Here is a 19284-nt window from a genome sequence, read left to right as displayed (position 1 = left end):
AAAAGGTAGACCTTGGACTCTCGATAGGAAGCTTTTAATGGATACAAATTATATCTCGCATTTGAAAACTTGGTGTCAGTCATTTTGCGATGCAAATAGATATAGTGCTCCCCGCAACATTGTCTGGGATAGTTTTAAAGCTGGTCTGAGAGGTGAGACAATTAGCTATGTCGGGCGAATGTGGAAGAAAGGCAAGATAGAGAGGGAACGGCTATTGGGTAAATTGGCAGATGCAGAGGAACAGCATAGGAAAGATGTAAGTCAGGGGTGCCAGGGTAATTTAAGTTTAGAGCGACTGAATAGTATCAAGGCTGAACTCCAGCTACAATTGGCAAAAAAAGCTGCAGCCGGATATCATTCATATAGATCTGGAATGTACGAAACAGGGGAAAGTGCCGGTAAGGCTCTGGCTCTGCGGATAAGGCAGGTTGCCTCAAAGAACATCATAACCGAAATAAAGGAAGGAGATCAAACTTATAAAAAGTCAGATGAAATCCTGGATGTTTTCAAGAGATTTTACCAAGAGCTTTATAAGGAAGAGGCAGAAAATGATGATCCAGGTATAAACTGGCCAGAAATGGGTACCAAACTCAGTGCTAACCAAAGAGAAAAATTGGAAGGAAGTATTACTATAGATGAATTATCCGAGGCATTACTGGATCTATCATCAGGAAAGGCGGCAGGACCTGATGCCATTCCTTTGGAAGTATACAAATGTCTAAGGGAAGAAATAACGCCCTTATTATTGGATTTATTTAATGGGGTTATCAATACCGGGGTTATCCCGGAATCTTGGACCGAAACAAATATTGTGGTCTTCCATAAGAAGGGGAAACCGAAAGAGAGTCCTGGGTCATACAGACCCATATCATTGATAAACAGTGACAACAAATTATATGCCAAAATCATGGCGACCCGGCTGGCCAAGATCATTGGGACCCTGGTTTCTCCCTGGCAGCACGGTTTCATTCCTGGTAGAGACACGACCGATCATATAAGGAGGGTCATTACACTATTTGATATACAAGCTGCTGAAGGAGGGAGGGCTGCTATGACCCTTCTAGATGCAGAAAAAGCTTTCGACCGCGTCAGGTGGAGGTTCCTGTGGCGGGTAATGAAAGACAGAGGTTTTGGCCCTAAATTCCTACAGGCAATTGGTGCTATGTACGTCAACCCAACGGCCAGGATCCATCTTATGGGTGAGCAGTCAGGTAGGATTTACATCTCGAGGGGCACGCGACAAGGGTGCCCGTGCTCACCCATTCTTTTTGCTCTGTATATAGATCCTCTAATAAATCTGTTAATGGATAGTAAAATTAAGCCAGTGGTTACCAAAGGATTTCAGACCAAAGTACTCGCCTATGCGGACGACATCGCTATTTTAACTACGGATCCTGATAGTGCCCTGAATGAAATTGTTAAAATCACTTCTGAATTTGGGAGACTATCTGGATACCGTCTTAACGCAGCTAAGACGCAGGTATTATGTACCGGTAATATAAACAAAACGGATAATAGATATCTGGATTCAGTTGTCTATCTAGGAATTACAATTAATGCCCAGCCAAAGGATATTATCAAAGATAATTTTGAGCCATTACTTATCAAAATTAAACAGGATTTAAGGAGAATAGACAAACTTCATCTATCAGTTATAGGAAGAGCAAATGTTATTAAAATGTCTATGTTTCCAAAAATTTTGTATAAATTTAGGTCTATCCCTTTCAAAATTGAAGATCTATTGATAAAGGAAATGGAGTCGATATTCATGAATTTTGTATGGCAATATGGTAAGGTTAGGAGATCCAGTAAGCTCATGTCTCTTCCTCAAGAAAAGGGGGGGCTGGGAATGCCCAATCTCAGGTATTACAATTGGGCTTGTTTCCTTACAGGGATGTCTGTGCTTCTCTTTCCAGATGATGCTAGATACAGCCAGGGAGCTATCCCCACTATTTACCACCTGGCACTGGGGGGGGAAGTATATGGAATATTGTCAAGGAAACATGACAAACGTTTCTTTAAAGCCTCAGGCTATAAGACTATCGGAGATATCTGGGGGATATGGTCATCAATCCGCAAAGATCAGGACATCCCAAAGTATAATCAGCACACCCTATTATGGAATTCAGATTTATTTCCGCATTTAAGCGATGATGGCCCATGGAAGCATTGGGAAAGGCAAGGGATTAATTCATTAGGCCAAGTAATGATTAAAGATGTCTGCAGACCTCTAGAATTGCTTAGGACACGGTTTTCACTCCAAGGGGTCCAAGTATTTAAGTATATGCAGCTGGTTAATACCATCAAGTCAAAAAGACCGGGTTTGAATATATCTAATGAATGTGCTTTACTGGATTATCTGAAAGGTGGAGGTCATAGAATCAAAGATTTGTACAGGTTACTTATGGAGAGCCTTTCTGATGATTTGATCAAGGTTGAGGAGTGCTGGGCTCACAAACTGCAGGATCCGGAAATCGATCTCGACAGAGCACTGGTAATGGACAAAAGGTTTCTGAGATCATCAAATTTAAGAGCACAGCACTTCAAGACTCTTTTTAACCTATACTACACACCAGCTAAACTGTTTAAATGGGGTAAGAGAATGGATCATAATTGTCCTAGGTGTGGCAAGGGGCCGGCAGACGTATTACATATGTTTTGTAATTGTTTAAACTTGGGACCAATCAAAAATGAAATTGAAAAGTTCTTAGAGGGGCTGCTAGCTGTCAAAATTGACCTATCCCCTACACTGCTAATATTTGGCTGTGATGTAAAACTAGGTTTGAGTATAGAAATAGAGGCGTTGGTCTTTATCTCGACAGCTGTTCTTAGGATATTAATCGCTGCTGCGTGGAAGGATGTGGACCCTCCAACTTTCTAAATGTGGATGTGTCGGCTGCTAGGGATCCACAATATTGAATCGGAACTTTATGCCCTTAAAGGAATCAAAGCCAGAGAAATGGGTTTACGTGTATGGGCACCAGTGGCTAGCTGGAGGAAGGCAAGATGCGCGACCCTCTAGACTTGATAATATTAAGAGATGCCCCGGACATTTCTCTGCATGTTTTGTTTTTACCCGGTTATTTAATTATACCTGTCTTTTTTGCTATTGGGTAATGTTGCTCATATTGTATTTATCATATTATCAAATGTACTTATATATGTCTATATTTTACATTGATCTATATATGCATATTTATGATCTTAATGTACATCTGGCAGCTGTGAACTTTCAATAAAAAAAAAAAAAAAAAAAAAAAAGAACCTACATTTGTCCCTCCTCAAAGTGAGCCCCGCCTCCGGGAGCCTACCCAAAACAGACATCAAGGTGTTGTTATGCTCCTGGATGACCCACCAAAAACCAAGGTATTATCTTGAAAGAATTTTATATTATCCAGCCCCCTGAACACCTCAGACATGATACACTGGAAAAGTCTCACAGCTGAGGATCACCCGAACAGCATCCTTGTACACCTAAAAGTTCCCTCCTTAGTGAAAAACGCAGTCAGATTCAGTGAATACTCATGTGACCTGATCTGGTAATAGGCACTTTTCAAGTCAAGCTTAGAAAAGTACTTACCACCCTTAAGCAACAACTGATATCCTCCTTCACCGTGTTTTTAAGTACTTACCTCAGATGTTAGGTAGCAACAATCAACCCATTGAGGATGTGTACAAGAAGGCAAAGTTGCGATTGGAGAGAAGATTTGCCAAAGAGGAGAATATAGTATTGGCTCAATATAATTTTTACAATAGACTGCAAAAATCAGATGAACCAATGGATGACTTTTTCTCAGGTCTGCGTGAGCTGTCAATTAAGTGTAAATGTAGTTAAATGACCAATGAGATGATCTATGATCAACTGATTGTTCAGTGCCACAGTAAAAAAAATCGCAGGAGCGCTAGTGGGCGGCAATATATCCATCCCTGAATTATGCCATCGCAATTGCAAAGGTAGCTAAGAGCCCATCGACCAGCATCCTTCCAACTCTGCAATCCCTCCTTAACTGTCTAACAGACAACCGTCCTTCATGACAGGAATGCAGAACTTGGAACACACTTGGATGATGCACCCCATTGAACATCACAAGAACATAAGTAAATGCATGACAGTAAAGAATATAGAAAGCCGTTACATAATACAGAATACCACACTGAGGTTGAACCTTCAGGGCGCACACATGAAATGTATGCTATTAAAGTGTTTTAGATGTCAAGAAAATGTATGTTTTTCTTTCCTGGCAGGAGCACAAATGGGAGGAGGGCAGTCATTAACCTACATGGATTTTAAGGTCTAGCTAATAGTGCATTCATAAGTTACCTATTGGTATTATAAATACATGTCTTCTCATTTCAATGGTCCCACTAAATATGCCTCTAAAAAGATGAATGTGCAAACATAGCACTTTCAACGGCGATCATACCTCATACCACTGTTTTAAGCCTAAAAAGATTACTCAGGGTAAAACTGGCGGAAGTGTATATATAGCTTGAGAAACCATGGTTTCAAATATCCTTGAAATACATGAGATGAGGCTTAAGAATGTCATGGTAATATAGGCAATGCACTAAAAAAATGACACAAAAAATAAAAGATGGCAGGTGACAACCCTATATCTCTAACAGCCCGCTACCTGGAAATCGCTCTGTTAGCTGCTATGTATATCGGTGGGAATAACTGCAAGAATACAAAATATGTGCTTCATACTGAAACTGATGGGAGAAAAATCAAACAACAATAATAACGAAGGGAAATGCGTCCCTTTCTTTTGTGTCGCCTCTTCCCCCCTCCCCACCCCCGGGTTTTTCTATTGTAGACATACATACTAATTTAACGTCGACATACTGAGGTCTCTATGGAAACAGTCTCTGAACCTAGCCGACTGCGCCTCACACATATACAGGCATTCGTAATAAACGTGAGGGGGCGAGAGCGGAGAGGGAGTATTTGGGCCCCAGCCCTCACTTCCCAGAGTTAAGGTGGGCTGCACGCATCTAGTCCATCATTGCACGCGATGCCGCTTCCCTTTTGTTGCGCTTCTCAAGAACGTTTCGGTGGCGCGTGCCCGCCATAACGGCTTTTCACCTGAGAAAGAAAAGGTTGTCGAGCCTTCCAGTGTCTGAGCGCGCGACTGCTTCTCAAGAGAACATGACAGAGGGCGCGCGGCTGCGAGTCTAAGCGGCAGGCCAGCGAGCGAGGCTCTGAATAAGAATGACGGGCAGACCTCCATCTGCACTGCTCTCCCTTGGCGGGCACGCCGCCCCGAAGGAGCAGTGACAGGCCAGTGAAGCCCCCCACTCCGCGTGTGCGCGCACATGCGTGAGGGCTATGGCCATCCTTTCCCTAGCAGGCGCGAGCGCCGCTTAGTAAACTGACAGGCCGAGCAGGGCCCGCCCCCCTTTCCTGCACAGGCCCGCGCGCCGCCGTTGCCTTTCATGCGCTCCTCCACGCCCCTTTCAGGAGCTATCCAGCGTACTCTCCCGTCCGCCTACTCCTCCGCCTTCCTTCTGCAGCCGACGCCGCCACCAGAGGTCGGGTCCGCGCTGCCTGGGCTCCTCGTCCTCCCCCCGGCACCGCCAACCCCGGGAGATGAGAAGCAGCGATGGCCGGCTTATCCAACAGCAGCGAGGAGAAGTCGTGCCGCCGCTTCCTTGAGCAGTTCCTGGGGGAGTTCCGGGGGCCCTTTGCCGGCGAGGAGGACCCTCTGCCGCTTCGACCGCTGTTCGAGCACATCGCGGAGGACGAGGCGGAGGGGGAGTGCCTGGATCTGTGTCTACAGCAGCTCTACAAATAGTTAAGTAGCGTCCTGTCTGTCCAGGTGTACGACTGCACACCTTATCAATGTAGCTGACCCGTTGTATGCGCGCTATCCCCGGGAGGGCATGTCCGCCGGTCATGGGCAACAAAGTGCACTGCAGGGCGTGCTTTGCAGCTCAAACATCACGATAGGAAAGTTTATGCACTTGTGACAGACTTTACTCACACACCCCCGAGCATCAATTGCATACCCTGGAATCCTAACACATACATGCCAACATTTTAGGACAGGGATGTGGGAGATTTAAAATAAAAAATCGGGAGAATGAAAATTCTCCATTTACTTCTATTGTGGAAAATGCACTTTCAGGTGGGAGACAGCTTAAATAAAGCCATTTTTGGCTTGCAAAATCGGTAGTCTCCCGCCTGAATCGGGTCTATTGGCATGTATGCTAACACACCCCTGTGGCTCGCAGTATAACACCATCTGCCCTCAGCAATGCCACCACATATCGTCCTGGCTCTCCTCTCAGTTTCCAATGGATTTCCTTCACCGTTCCGATTGATTCTCCTCACATGTCCCGCGCACTCCCATGACTTATCCCTCCCTTGCATCCCTATTTTCATATTGCATTGACTACATGAACTGTATATGTTTTTTCCTCATGTAGCCTGTTGTCTCTAGGCACATAATGTGAACCCTAGACATCAAACTGAATCGATTTGCCTCCGTATTCATTGGACTCCGTACACATGACTAGACTGCCTTCCATATTTCACATATTCACCTCAAGTATTCCTCGGCGTTGGTTAGTCTTACCTATTTTTTACTTTACTCACATACTCCATGGACTCTCTTAAAAAATCCCGTAGACTTTCCTCAACTATCAGAATAAGTTTCCTGACAGTTCCGTTGGTTGTGCTCACATATCACATGTACTCGCCTTAATATTCATCAGTCCTCATACCTCATTGACTTTTCACACATCTTACCCTCTGCTCATTCATCCCATGTATTCTGTTCTCACATTACATGGACTCGGCTTGAATGTTCCATAGACACTTGTACCCCGTGGAACACCACTTGGGTATTCTTTGGACTCTCACCCATCCCTCAACCTCTTAGACTTTTAAAGTATTCTCATCACATAGTTATTGCACTGTTACTTTTACATGTCTCTCCTTCAATAAACCTTGGCCATTTCTCGGTGCTCACCTTGCCTATCAGTGGCTCATAAACTATACTTACTTAATGGTTGAACTCTCCCTATCTCATCCTGTGTTATCCCCATGATCTCCTTGTAGCACATCTCCCCATACCCTTAGACGATTTAGTAAACTTTTCTCTTGTCCTTTTAATTGCTTCACATGTTCCTATAGACTATTCTTAAATGTACCAACGGCTCTTCTCACACTAGGTGCAGTCGCACAGCAGTCATCAGCAATCCTATCTTGTACTTTGTTTTCACATATTCCTTTAACTTTACTCACAGTAACGTGGACTACGCTCTCAGCATGGAACAGCATCTTATGTATTCTTTGCATCTTCTCTGTGGAACGTCACACATTTTGGACACTTCTCACACTTCTAGTGGGCTCTCGTTAGAACATACTGAGTCTGTAAACTAAATGTATTACCTTTTATCCCTCAGTGGAGTTTTTTTACACATTGTTTAAACTTTATGTATATTTCCCATGTGTTCTCTTCACAAACACCTTGATTTTCTTCAACCAACACATCATAATCTTTCCAAAAATCTTTAGTAAGTGCATGGACGCACCTCCCACTTCATGTGAATCTTTTACACTGAGCGTCAGACTCACCTAGGACATGCTATTTGTTCCTTAATTATCCCACATTCTTTTGACTTACTCTTTGGTCTCTTTATGTTGTGGGAAGCTCTGTTTTGTAATTACATGCTTAGTCTCCGTGTTCATGTCTTTAGCTCCTGCCAGACAACTCGTGATACCTCTCTCATGTCCACAGGCTCTTTTAGTACATCCTTTGGACTCTCCATGCTTATTCCCTACCATCAAAAACTCGTTCTGATTGCCTGTAAATGCTGTATTCGAGTAATGGAATCTTCTCATACATCATGTACTGTTGTTACAGATCACACACAGCCAGATTCATCATTGAAAAATGGGCTCGCAAAGGGCCAGATTCTGAGAATCTGGCCCTTTGCAAGCGCAATTTTTGCATTTGGGATTTATCATCTCAAATGCAAAAATCGCTAATTACAAAATCGCATATTTGCGAGGAATTGCATTTAAGGAATCTCTATTTGAGATTCCTTAAATGCAATTCATTAACCATTTATTATTTGCAAATTCGCTATTTCTGGCCGCTATTTACCGCGAAGTCTGACTTCGTGGTAAATAGCGAAAACTTAGAAAAATGCACTTTAGTGCATTTTTCTAAGTGGTATGTTACACACACAAATGTTCTTTGGACATGTGTGTGCGCAACATCAGGCTAAATTTACATTTCAGGGGTGCTACAGGGTGTCCTTTGGACGCCCCTGGCACCCTTGAAATCGCATCCTTATTTGCGATTATCAAATTGCTAATCGCAAATAAGGAATAACTCCCCATTCATTCCTATGGGCCTTTAGCAATTTGCTAATCGCAAATAAGGAACATGTAGAAATCGCAATTATTTTTGCGATTTCTACATGAATCCCGTTTTGCGAGTCTTTAATAGCGATTCCTTAATAATCGCTATTAAGGACTCGCAAAACGGGACATTGATGAATCGAGGTGACAGACTTTTCTTTTGCCTTCTTGGCTATCTCTCTTTGCAGCTTGTTACCTCATGTCCACTTTTTGGTCGCCTAGCAGCATGTCATTTCACAAATTGTATGCAAAGACACCAGTGGCATATGTTGAAGAAGGATGTTTGATCATAAAGGTGGATGTTGATGACCTTGGAAAGGAAAGCCTTTCCCGTAAGAATAATGTAATTGTGGCATAGGCTGATCAAATCCAGGGTCTAACCTCTAGCCTCTTAGTGTAAGTTTAATGGATGCATGATGTCTATTGCGTATGTTTTTGACACAGTACACTTTTTTTTAATGTTGCTGCCCCAAAGTTATTGCTTGTATGGTGTGGACCCATAAAGGGGATTCCTGTGAATCCTTACTTTAGTCCCTCCCAGTCCATTTCCCTGCTTAACATCATCTTGTCATGGTTCTGCTCTATTTCCCTTTCAGTGCCCATGCAGAAGGCCTATCCTCTGTCTTCGTGCCTTGTCCTTCTCACTTGTTCGCTCTGCTTAACCCTCACTTTGTACCCTCCTGCCAACTTTCATCATTACGTAACCTCTTTCCCATCCTAGTGTGCTTCAAAATGATCTGACTCTCCTTCCTTTCTAATATTTGTCAATACTTAAGCTCAAAGCCGACCAGTACATTACACTCACTCCTCTCACAACTCATTTAAATCTTCACAGTACATGGAAACTCCACACACATTGCATGTTTCCCCGGGAAACATCATTTACCACGAAGGCTTTACCACTACTCACGTTTACCACGTGACACTTACCACGCAGGGTGCCTTCCACGCAGGGTACCTTCCACGACGTCTTTACCACGGGCTAGGGGGGAGACGTGGTATTCCTTCAAGTCGATCTGCGTGGGCATGGGGGGGCAGAGGGAGGGGGGGGGCTCGGAGGGGGGCTGGGGGGGGTCTCCCCCCCCAAAAATAACAAGCAGGTTACTTTAACAAAAAAACGAACATAATTTTAAAAGAAAGAGGAAAGAGCCTCCCCCAAAGACGTGCCGTGTACGTCAAAAAAACAGTCCTTTTTTTATTTTGGTATACGTGTTTTGACGCTTGTTTCAAAGGAGGATGGAAGTAAGGGCTCGTGGAGAAAGACGTGAAGGTAAGACGTTGCAACGCGTAGTAAAATGCTACGTTGTAAATACCAGCGTGGTAAAGCCACTTGCGAGGTAAAATTCGCGTGGTAAAGCCATGCGTGGTAACTGAAATCGTGGTATAATCATATATTCGTTTCCCCGTGCATTTATTGAATTCTTCATAGTCATTTTACAGACTGTAATCACACGGCTTATGAAATGATTTTAAAAGTGCCTCAGAGACGACTGCACCTTGTACTCTGTGGACTCTTTTGTTTCATCCTAGTTATCCCTCCTAATCAGTATGAATACATCATGCAGTCTTGAGAAATTATTTTAACGGTGGATGGTCCTCATACATAGTGCTTATACTCTTCACAACGCAAATATAGATTAGCATCAAATGTCAGGTTTTTTTGTACATTATATGTATCACAAGCGGCTGTTCCTCACATTCTCCACTTCCTTAACTCCGAAGGGCATTTGGAATTATTGTTAGGAGGGATTTGAGATTCATTGATGTCTTTGTTACGCTTGTTTAAAATATCAACTGTAATTTCTTTCATATATGGTTATGTCAAATATTTCCTTTTTTATTTTTTTTATACTCGTTTTAATTAGCTTAAGACATGGAAAACAGCAAAAACAATACAGCTGGTGTAGGCAAATATATTCTAGAACATAGAGAATGCAGGTGATAATACAAGTTTAGGCAATAGTTAGATGGTGCGCGCAGTAAAATATAAAGTCCAGGAATTTGCTTCTGTAGTATTCCAAAAGATTCTTTATTCAAAATAATTCCTGAATAACATGCAATTCAGCCAACGCGTTTCGTTCTCATTGAGAACTTCATCAGGGCTTCTCAGGTAAATACCCCTATCGTAGGAGAGAAATCTAATGAGTTTTTAGAGCTACATATATAGCTCCTACTTAGTACACCAAAAAGAGGATCCCACTCAAAGGCAAGATATATCTTAAATCCAGCCTGAATGCAGCTCTTTCAGCGATCAACCGTCGGATAATACCAAAAAGTCTAAAGATGTTCCCTTCAGTATCTGGAACAGAGATTCCTGTGTTTGGTAAGTCCAGTAGACCAAAGGCGCAATCCTGGCCTCCTGAGGTTTTCTTTTATTTTTTTAAAATATGTTTATTGCGGAAAACAGGAACATAAGAGACATATGCCAGGCCCATCCAGAACACAGGCATTTTGATTCAAATTCGACCAAAGTCCACATTCAGGAGAAGACACAGCCTTCTGGCCCACATCCCGGAGGCCGGGCGGCGTAACATTGAGGAATACCACAGAGAAAAACCTAATCAATTATATAAACACGCCAGGATCTCTAACTACCGCAGTGTCCGTTTTTGTTTTTCCTGTATTGTCCCCCCTTTATTCGTGTCATTCATTCCCTTGTCCATGTCTTCCATGTAATCCACCTACCACCCATCCGCCCAGGTGGTTTGCAATACGAACCTCATCAAACACCCAACAATGAAACACTCCCCCCCAAAACGTGGCATCGTCAATAGAGCACATGCAACAGTCAGGTTATTTTCTCACGGCCCGATAGGGTGCAGACCTCACACTTACAGTCATTTCTCTGGGACACAGGACAACTTATAGGGTCACAATATATGGAACATCAGTGCGCGTCCATCGGTGCACTACCCCAACACAGGTCGCACCGCTCACCACACCCTCTTCGGAATCAGAACCCTCAGGGGTGAACAATTCGGCACTAGTGGCATACGAGTCATTATCCGGCAGCCCCTCAGCACACATTACCCTCCAAGCCAGGAGGTCCTCCTGCAGTCTCTCATCGCGTCTCGTGCGCTGCATGTGTGTTTCCTCAGCCAGGGACCACCTCCTGAGGTTTAAAGTCCAACAAATACCTTCTAGTCTGAGACAGGTTTCACTGATGTTGACTATAATCAATACAGTTTCCATGCGGGTGATATTCTAAGGTGTATCAAAGTGGTCTTGTGACCAATAAGCCTCCAGGGATCCGTGATAGTAATTCAATAGTAACAGGCGGGCATTAACCCAAGGCCACGGTCCGGCCTAATTCCAAAGCGAACGGCGTCCAACTGGATAGTGGCGTCCAAGGAGTCGGATCCCTGGAAGACTTATTGGTCACGAGACTACTTTGATGCACCTTAGAACATCGCCCGCATGGAAACTGTATTGATTATAGTCAACATCAGTGAAACCTGATCCAGACTAGAAGGTATTTGTTGGACTTTAAACCTCAGGAGGCCAGGATTGCGCCTTTGGTCTACTGGACTTACCAGACACAGAATTCTCTGTTCCAAATACTTGAGGGAACATCTTTAGACTTTTTGGTATTATCCGACTGGTGATCGGTGAAAGAGCTGCATTCAGGCCGGATTTAAAATATATCTTGCCTTTGAGTGGGATCCTCTTTTTGGTGTACTAAGTGGGAGCTATATATGTAGCTCTAAAAACGGATTCGATTTCTCTCCTACGATAGGGGTATTTACGTGAGAAGCCCTGATGAATTTCTCAATGAGAACGAAACGCGTTGGCTGAATTGCATGTTATTTATGAATTATTTTGAATAAAGAATCTTTTGGAATACTACAGAAACAAATTCCTGGACTTTATATTTTCCTGCGTGCACCATCTAACTATTGCTCTGGGATCTGGTACACAGTGACGCCACAGGACGGTTGGTGTTTGGGATTGCTGCGCAGGACTGCTACACATATTGAAACGGATTTAGAGGTGCAGGAGAAACAATCCACCGTCCTTTGTGTTTCTTGCTATACAAGTTTAGGAAGTTCAGAAGGCATTCGGTGCCTCCTGTTCCCAAGCAGAGATCTACCAAGAGTAATGGTCAGCAGTGTGTATGTCTGAGTAATGTAGCAACTTTTACAACTTGCTGGAGTTAGTCAGGACAAGCCTGCTAGGGATCGGGGGAGGGGAGAACTGGGAGACAGGAGTCAGTGTACCATTGGTGTAGTGTGGTAGACAACACGAAGGTGGGAGAGACAGTTTCAGAGACCCTGTCGAGGAGGGGCGTGGGGGTTGCAGGGGTGGTGAGAAGGATGTATGCCAACATCCAAAGGCGCCTAGGTCCCTCAGAGGGGGGTCTAGTGTCAGACTGGGTCAGTGCCAAATATTTCCTTTTATTTGTTTTTTTTAAAGATTGGATTGAGTTGGACAGGACTATGATTTTAGTAGAACCAATTGGCAACAGTGGCCCCTTCGAGGACCCGTCTTTGAAATTCAGAGTTCTCACTTAGTTAAGGTTAATTAAAAACCGTTATTAATATTTTGCCAAAACTAATAATTTAAACTCACTATGAAAATTGACAGTCGAGAAGGAGGAACAAAACAAAACACCCCTTTCAAACAAGGACATTTTCATAGATTGATAGCAGTACCTGTGTTTGCAGGAGATGTCCTTGCTGCAATACAGACAACAAGGTTATCTTAAATGTTCTGGAATTTGTGAATTATATTCCTGTTTTTTAAACAGCAGCTTAAATTGCTATTAAGGAATACGAAATCGCCCTGTTTGTGAAATACAAGAGAGCTAATTAATAGTGTAGGTGATATCCCTGTAATGACATATGTACCATGTTCACCAAATGATATGTAGAAGTAATATTGATTGTATACATGTGTATGTTTTCAAGCTTACGGACCATTGCTGTTCCAAAATGAGGCAAGAGAGCTAAAGCATAGACTGTCGAACTCTTAAGGAGCAGGAAACAAGCCTATCAGATTTGTGTTTACATTTTTAGTTGCTTACCATATACCTTTCTGCATAGTCATTCATTGTTGTTGATGTTTTCCTGATTTTACCTTAACTATAGTTACTAATTTATTTTATTTATATCGAATTCATATATAGAGCAGGCAAGATACTCAAGCACCCAAACACGATAATTGTTTAAATCACAAAAATATAACTGCCTCATCAAATAATACACATTGTCAAATTCAATACATTAACAAAACGGAATAAAAAGCGAAATAGATAAAATATGCATGATCTACAGTTATCGTAAGACAATACAAGTTGCTGTCTCTATTGCACAAGGTTTATTGCGGTTTAATAGTATTCTTCAAATTTATTTTTTTCACGTTGAAATTATACAAAGGAGCTAAAAATATAGTCAATAATAGTAAATATTTTTCAAACATGAAGGTCAAGGAGGTTGAACAACTTCTTGTGCATTAGTTGTAGGTGAGTTAGATGCCTTGGCAGATTTGTTGAGGAACGATGTCACCGGACTCATAACTCTTTTCGTTTTAAGACAAGTGAAAAAGGTTGCATATATGCTGTGTCTAGTCTGTGACTAGACTGTATATCACCAAGCTTTGAATGATAATTGAGTAAAATCTTTCCAATGTGCTGTGAACTGCTGCAAAGCCACTGCTAATAAGAAGTCTGATATTCCAACATTTAATAAAACATTTGCCCAGTCATCTGATACACTCCCCAAAAATACATTAGATAAGGAAAACGGAACATGTGAATCAAAAATGAAATTAATTTGCTTCCAAACTTTCAACCAAAAATCGAAGACAGAAGGCCATAAGAAAAGTAGATGTTGTTGGTCAGCGTGTTACATTGAACATCTCCAGCAAGTGTCTGATATTAATTGTGTGTAAAGATAAAGGGATGAAGATCATTGTATTAAAAATGTGAAATAATAATTATGTTTGTGTTATGTTTGCTGCACAAGATTTCATCTTTGTTTTCCGCCAGCCAGTATTGCCTGTCATATGCCCCATTAGTTCAATCATGAGTTTAATACCTGGTTATAGACTGTATGTGCCATCGCACAACATGATACTTTGTTATGCCACTTCCATCTTAAGTAATTAAATAAATATAGGGCCTTATTACGAGTACGGTGGTTCATAGGACTTCCATACTCACAGTGGCGGTCCGACCACCTCCACACTGGGGCCCGCCTGCAGCATTAGGAGTGTGGATTACGAGTGTGGCGTTTGGACCGCCACAGTCCAGCTGCGCTCAGGATCCCGCAGTGATTGCACAGCAGTGAAGTGCAGGAATATGCTGGCGGTGCCGCTGAGGCACTACATAGCATACTCCGAGTTGACTGTCCACTGCCCTTTTCGTGTGGGAAACAGCCTTTACTATGCAGGCTGAGCCACACATGCCGCTTCCCTGCAAGCTAAACCCTGCTTGCCTTAACCACGCACATGCGTCAGCCACGCAAATGCACGATAAAAGCAGTGCGCGGTCTAGCTGTCCGGAAGGGCGGGGAGACTGACTGGATGCGTCGGAAAAGACACATCTGAACGGGAAGCATACAGGAACACGGATACGTAAGTGCGGCTGGGACTGGGTCAGTTTTAAAGGGTTAGGTGTCCGTTTTAGGGCTCAGGGCGGGGGGATCAGGGTAATTTTTGAAAGAGGGCACAGTTTCCGGTTTTAAGACTCAGGGTGGGGGGAGGGGTTTGGGGTAGTCTTAAGGACTGGGTTTGGGAGGGTTTAGGGTTAAGGGTAGGTTTTATGGCTCAGGTTGAGAGGGGTTGGGGTAGTTTTAAGGGCAGGAGAGGAAAGGGTATTAGGCCTTAGAGTGGGGGTATGGGCAGTTTTGAAGGCAGCGCAGAGGTAAGTTTTAGGCCTCAGGGTTGGTCTTTTTTGAAAAAAAAACGATGCAGTGTTTTAGGGATCATGGCAGGGTAGGGGTAGGGGTAGTTGTAAGTGCAGGACAAGGTTTCCAGTTTTAAGACTCAGGGCGGGGGAGGGGGTTGGGGTAGTTTTAAGGACTGGGTTTGGGGGGCGTTTAGGGGTCAGGGTGAGGGGGGGTCGGGGTAGTTTTAAGAGCTGGAGAGGGAAGGGTTTAGGTATCAGAGTGTGGGTATGAGTAGTTTTGAAGGCAGCGCAAGAGTAATTTTCCGGCCTCAGGGTGGAGGGTGGATTGGGGATGTTTTTTTCTCCAAAAAGGGGGCATGGTTTTAGGCTCAGGGGAGGGTTAGGGGTAGTTGTAAGGGTAGGACGGGTTTCCGGTTTAACCCCTTCCATGCTGCCGTCGGCCATTGGCCGACACAGCACTACCTTGCTGGTGCTGCCGTCGGCCAATGGCCGACGCGGCCGTGCCCGTTTTTTAAAACGGCCGCACTGCCGCGAAATCGCGGAAGCAGCCAACGGGTTTAGACTCAAGGTGTGGGTGGGGGGAGCGAGGTAAGGGAAAATAAGTTTAGGTCAGGAGGAAGGGTCGGGGTAGTGGCAAACTTAACAACTTACATTCCCTTACCAAATATGCCTTTACAACAAAAATGCGTGGTAAAGGCATGTGTGGTAAAAGAAAGCGTGGTTAAGTCGCATTTGTTATTCGGGCTACGTTGTAGAGGCACGCTTGGTTTAAACATGCGTGCCTCCATCATACAACCTTTTCATGGTGGTGAGCCAGCCATAGAAAGGGTGGCGGAGAGGCAACTAAGGGGGCCTTAACAGGGCTCTTGTGCTGCTCATGGGCCTGGGGGTGCATGCAGTGGGGCTCATGTTGTGGCCCCCTGGAATTGCACCCCTGTTCCTGCACGGTGTGGCATACATACCACACCTTGAAGGAATGTGCTGCAGACACTGTCACATGGCTGGCTGCTTTTTAGGCTCCCCTATGAGACTAACAGCCCACTGCTGCAGCACCGCCCATCCACTATGCATAGCAACCGTAATCCGCAGGCGTACCAAAGCTTTGGCAGTCCTCCTGCGGACGGTGCGGTGGCAGCAACGCAGGAGGACACCAAAACTCGTAATAAAGCACATACAGCCTTATTCATCAACGGGCCGTTCTGCGAGCCCCTAATAGCGATTCATAGCGAATCGCTATTAAGGACTCGCAAAACGGTATTCATGTAGGAATTGCTAAATAAATAGCGATTCCTACACATTCCTTATTTGCGATTAGCAATTTGCTACTCGCAAATAAGATAGCGATTTAAAGGGTGCCAGGGGTGTCCAAAGGACACCCTGTAGCACCCCTTAAATGCAAATTGAAACAGGTGTTGCGCACACACATGTCCAAAGGACATGTGTGTGTGCAACATGCAACTTAGAAAAATGCTTTTAAAAGCATTTTTCTAAGTTTTTGCTATTTACCGAGAGGTGTGACCTCTCGGTAAATAGCGGCCCGAAATTGCGAATTAGCAATTTAAAAATGGTTGATGAATTGCATTTAAGGAATCTCAAATAGAGATTCCTTAAATGTAATTCCTCGCAATTTAGCGAATTAGCAATTACCGATTTTTGCATTTGGGATGATGAATCCCAAATGCAAAAATTGCGGTCGCAAAGGGCCAGATTCTCAGATTCTGGCCCTTTGCGAGCGCAATTCGGCTTGATGAATCAGGCTGATAGTCTGCTGTTCGTGAAGATTATTTATCGTTCTGTGGCAGAGTGCTTTTACTTGTGTTTAAAAAAACCATGCCCTGTGACAGTTTTCACTTTTTTAATAACTGTCTTTAATTATTGAACTTTCACCAAGGGGTGTATACATTGGTAACAGCTATAATTTAGGCAGGAAGCATAAAGACAGAAATGTGATTTAGTGTGAAGGATGAGACTTTAAATAGTAACGGTCGTACAGAATAATACATTAAGATTTGCGTTCAGGTGAAATACATAGATGCTCATGGGAAAATGGTTATTTGCTTTTGGTATCGTTGACTTTGAAATACTGAACCACGTTGTTAGTGGAAACTGTACAAAATAGCCCTTTGATGTTCACAAAACCCTTGGCACAAACTGCTCTAAATATTCGTGCCCTGTTAACAGATATGGCTTTTCGGGGTCTGCCATGGTCTGGCACGCTAGTGGATCAGAAAAAGAGTTACAAGCGAGAAATGGTGACTCCGCGTTTACGTTGCCTAGTAGGATAATATCACTGTAATAAAAAAATGATCAATCACTTCAAGAAAGCACAGGCTCTTACTCGCAGGCTTAGCGTGATACAAATGGACAGCACACAGCAGTGCTAAACAGAAAAGGCACCAAAGCACCAGCAGGTGGTGATTTTACAGATATTGAATGGTATTATGTGAAGTTAGCCGCCTGGAGGTGAAAATACTTCCAGTGCTGATTCCAAAGGCTAACAGAAAATCAGTTTAGTCTTCTGGGCATGCGGATGATGCTGGGTGTTTTTTACTTCTGACATATAAATAGTTTCAAACCTGCTTCTTTTACAAATAGAACACTTTCACGAATGCCACATGAAACCTGTGAAAATATGCAGGAACGAAGTAGTAGTCTGTCTTTCTCATGCACATTTCTATTGAAGGTGTTACTCAACAGCAAACAAGTGAAGTGTAAAGACTCGCATTACAAACGCTGGTTTGCAACGAAATCTTTATTTTGCTTTTCGACAAGTTAAAAAATAACCAGATCAGAGCCTCTGATTCAGAGGCTCTAGAGCTGCCAATATTTACTTGCTTAGCCATTTTATTGTGGAAGTTTGAACGATTTAGCATATCAAATACCAATTTAAGAAGAGACAACCATGAATATTTCTACTTTCGTAATGTCTTAGCCTTTTCAGTCTCATCCTGGGAAATAATGACGACCATAAAAGTTATGAAAGCTGGTTAACACCCCGTTTTGTTAATTAAAGTGAGTTAGGAAATAAACATCTAAATAAAGACTGACTTAATTATTATAATATACTTCAAAGACTATCTTGTATGATGAAGTCTTATGTATTAATTTTCTATTGAATTACTAATATTAGTTCCAAATTGAAATATTAACGTCATCATTTCTGTTTTCCTTTGGGGCTGGACCCTTGTTGCCGTCTGAGTGCTGCTGCTATTCTGCGCGCTGCTCCTTCAGAAGCGCTACACCTCGCCGGACCCGCTTCGCGGGTCCCGCTTCACGGGTTCCGCTTCGTTGTGCTTCCTGACTGCGGGAGTTTGCGAGTAACGGCTCGGGACCCCTAAGACTGCTGTGGGTTGTACAGAACAATTTCAGGGCTGCGAGCGACTGGTACAGGGACTCCATATCCCAGGAGCCCCTGTTAGCCAGACCCAAGACACCTGGCCGCTCTCCCTGACGGACACGCCCCCACCAACGCCGATAAAGATCTTGGATTACCAAACCTGCGTGGGACATCATTTCTGTTTTGCTTTGGGGCTGGACCCTTGTTGCCGTCTGAGTGCTGCTGCTATTCTGCGCGCTGCTCCTTCAGAAGCGCTACACCTCGCCGGACCCGCTACGCGGGTCCCCCTTCGTTGTGCTTCCTGACTGCGGGAGTTTGCGAGTAACGGCTCGGGACCCCTAAGACTGCTGTGGGTTGTGCAGAACAATTTTAGGGCTGCGAGCGACTGGTACAGGGACTCCATTTCCCAGGAGCCCCTGTTAGCCAGACCCAAGACACCTGGGCCGCTCTCCCTGACGGACACGCCCCCACCAACGCCGATAAAGATCTTGGATTACCAAACCTGCGTGGGACATCATTTCTGTTTTCCTTTGGGGCTGGACCCTTGTTGGCGTCTGAGTGCTGCTGCTATTCTGCACGCTGCTCCTTCAGAAGCGCTACACCTCGCCGGACCCGCTTCGTGGGTCCCGCTTTGTTGTGCTTCCTGACTGCGGGAGTTTGCGAGTAACGGCTCGGGACCCCTAAGACTGCTGTGGGTTGTGCAGAACAATTTCAGGGCTGCGAGCG

At 43.9% G+C, this 19284-nt stretch overlaps 1 protein-coding gene across 1 annotated transcript in view; it reads left to right on the top strand.

Moving 5' to 3' along the window:
- The first annotated feature begins 5491 nt into the window (after nt 1-5491).
- PPM1E (protein phosphatase, Mg2+/Mn2+ dependent 1E) overlaps nt 5492-19284 on the top strand; it is a 708925-nt gene continuing 695132 nt past the window's right edge. Inside the window, exon 1 of the mRNA XM_078683583.1 lies at nt 5492-5794. Coding sequence (XP_078539709.1) covers nt 5604-5794 — 191 coding nt within the window. The 5' untranslated portion in view covers nt 5492-5603. The remainder of the gene's footprint in view (nt 5795-19284) is intronic.

The sequence above is a fragment of the Lissotriton helveticus genome, chromosome 3_1 (genome assembly GCF_964261635.1).
Source record: "Lissotriton helveticus chromosome 3_1, aLisHel1.1, whole genome shotgun sequence".
Lineage (NCBI taxonomy): Eukaryota > Metazoa > Chordata > Amphibia > Caudata > Salamandridae > Lissotriton > Lissotriton helveticus.
This window is presented reverse-complemented; position numbering and strand designations above follow the sequence as displayed.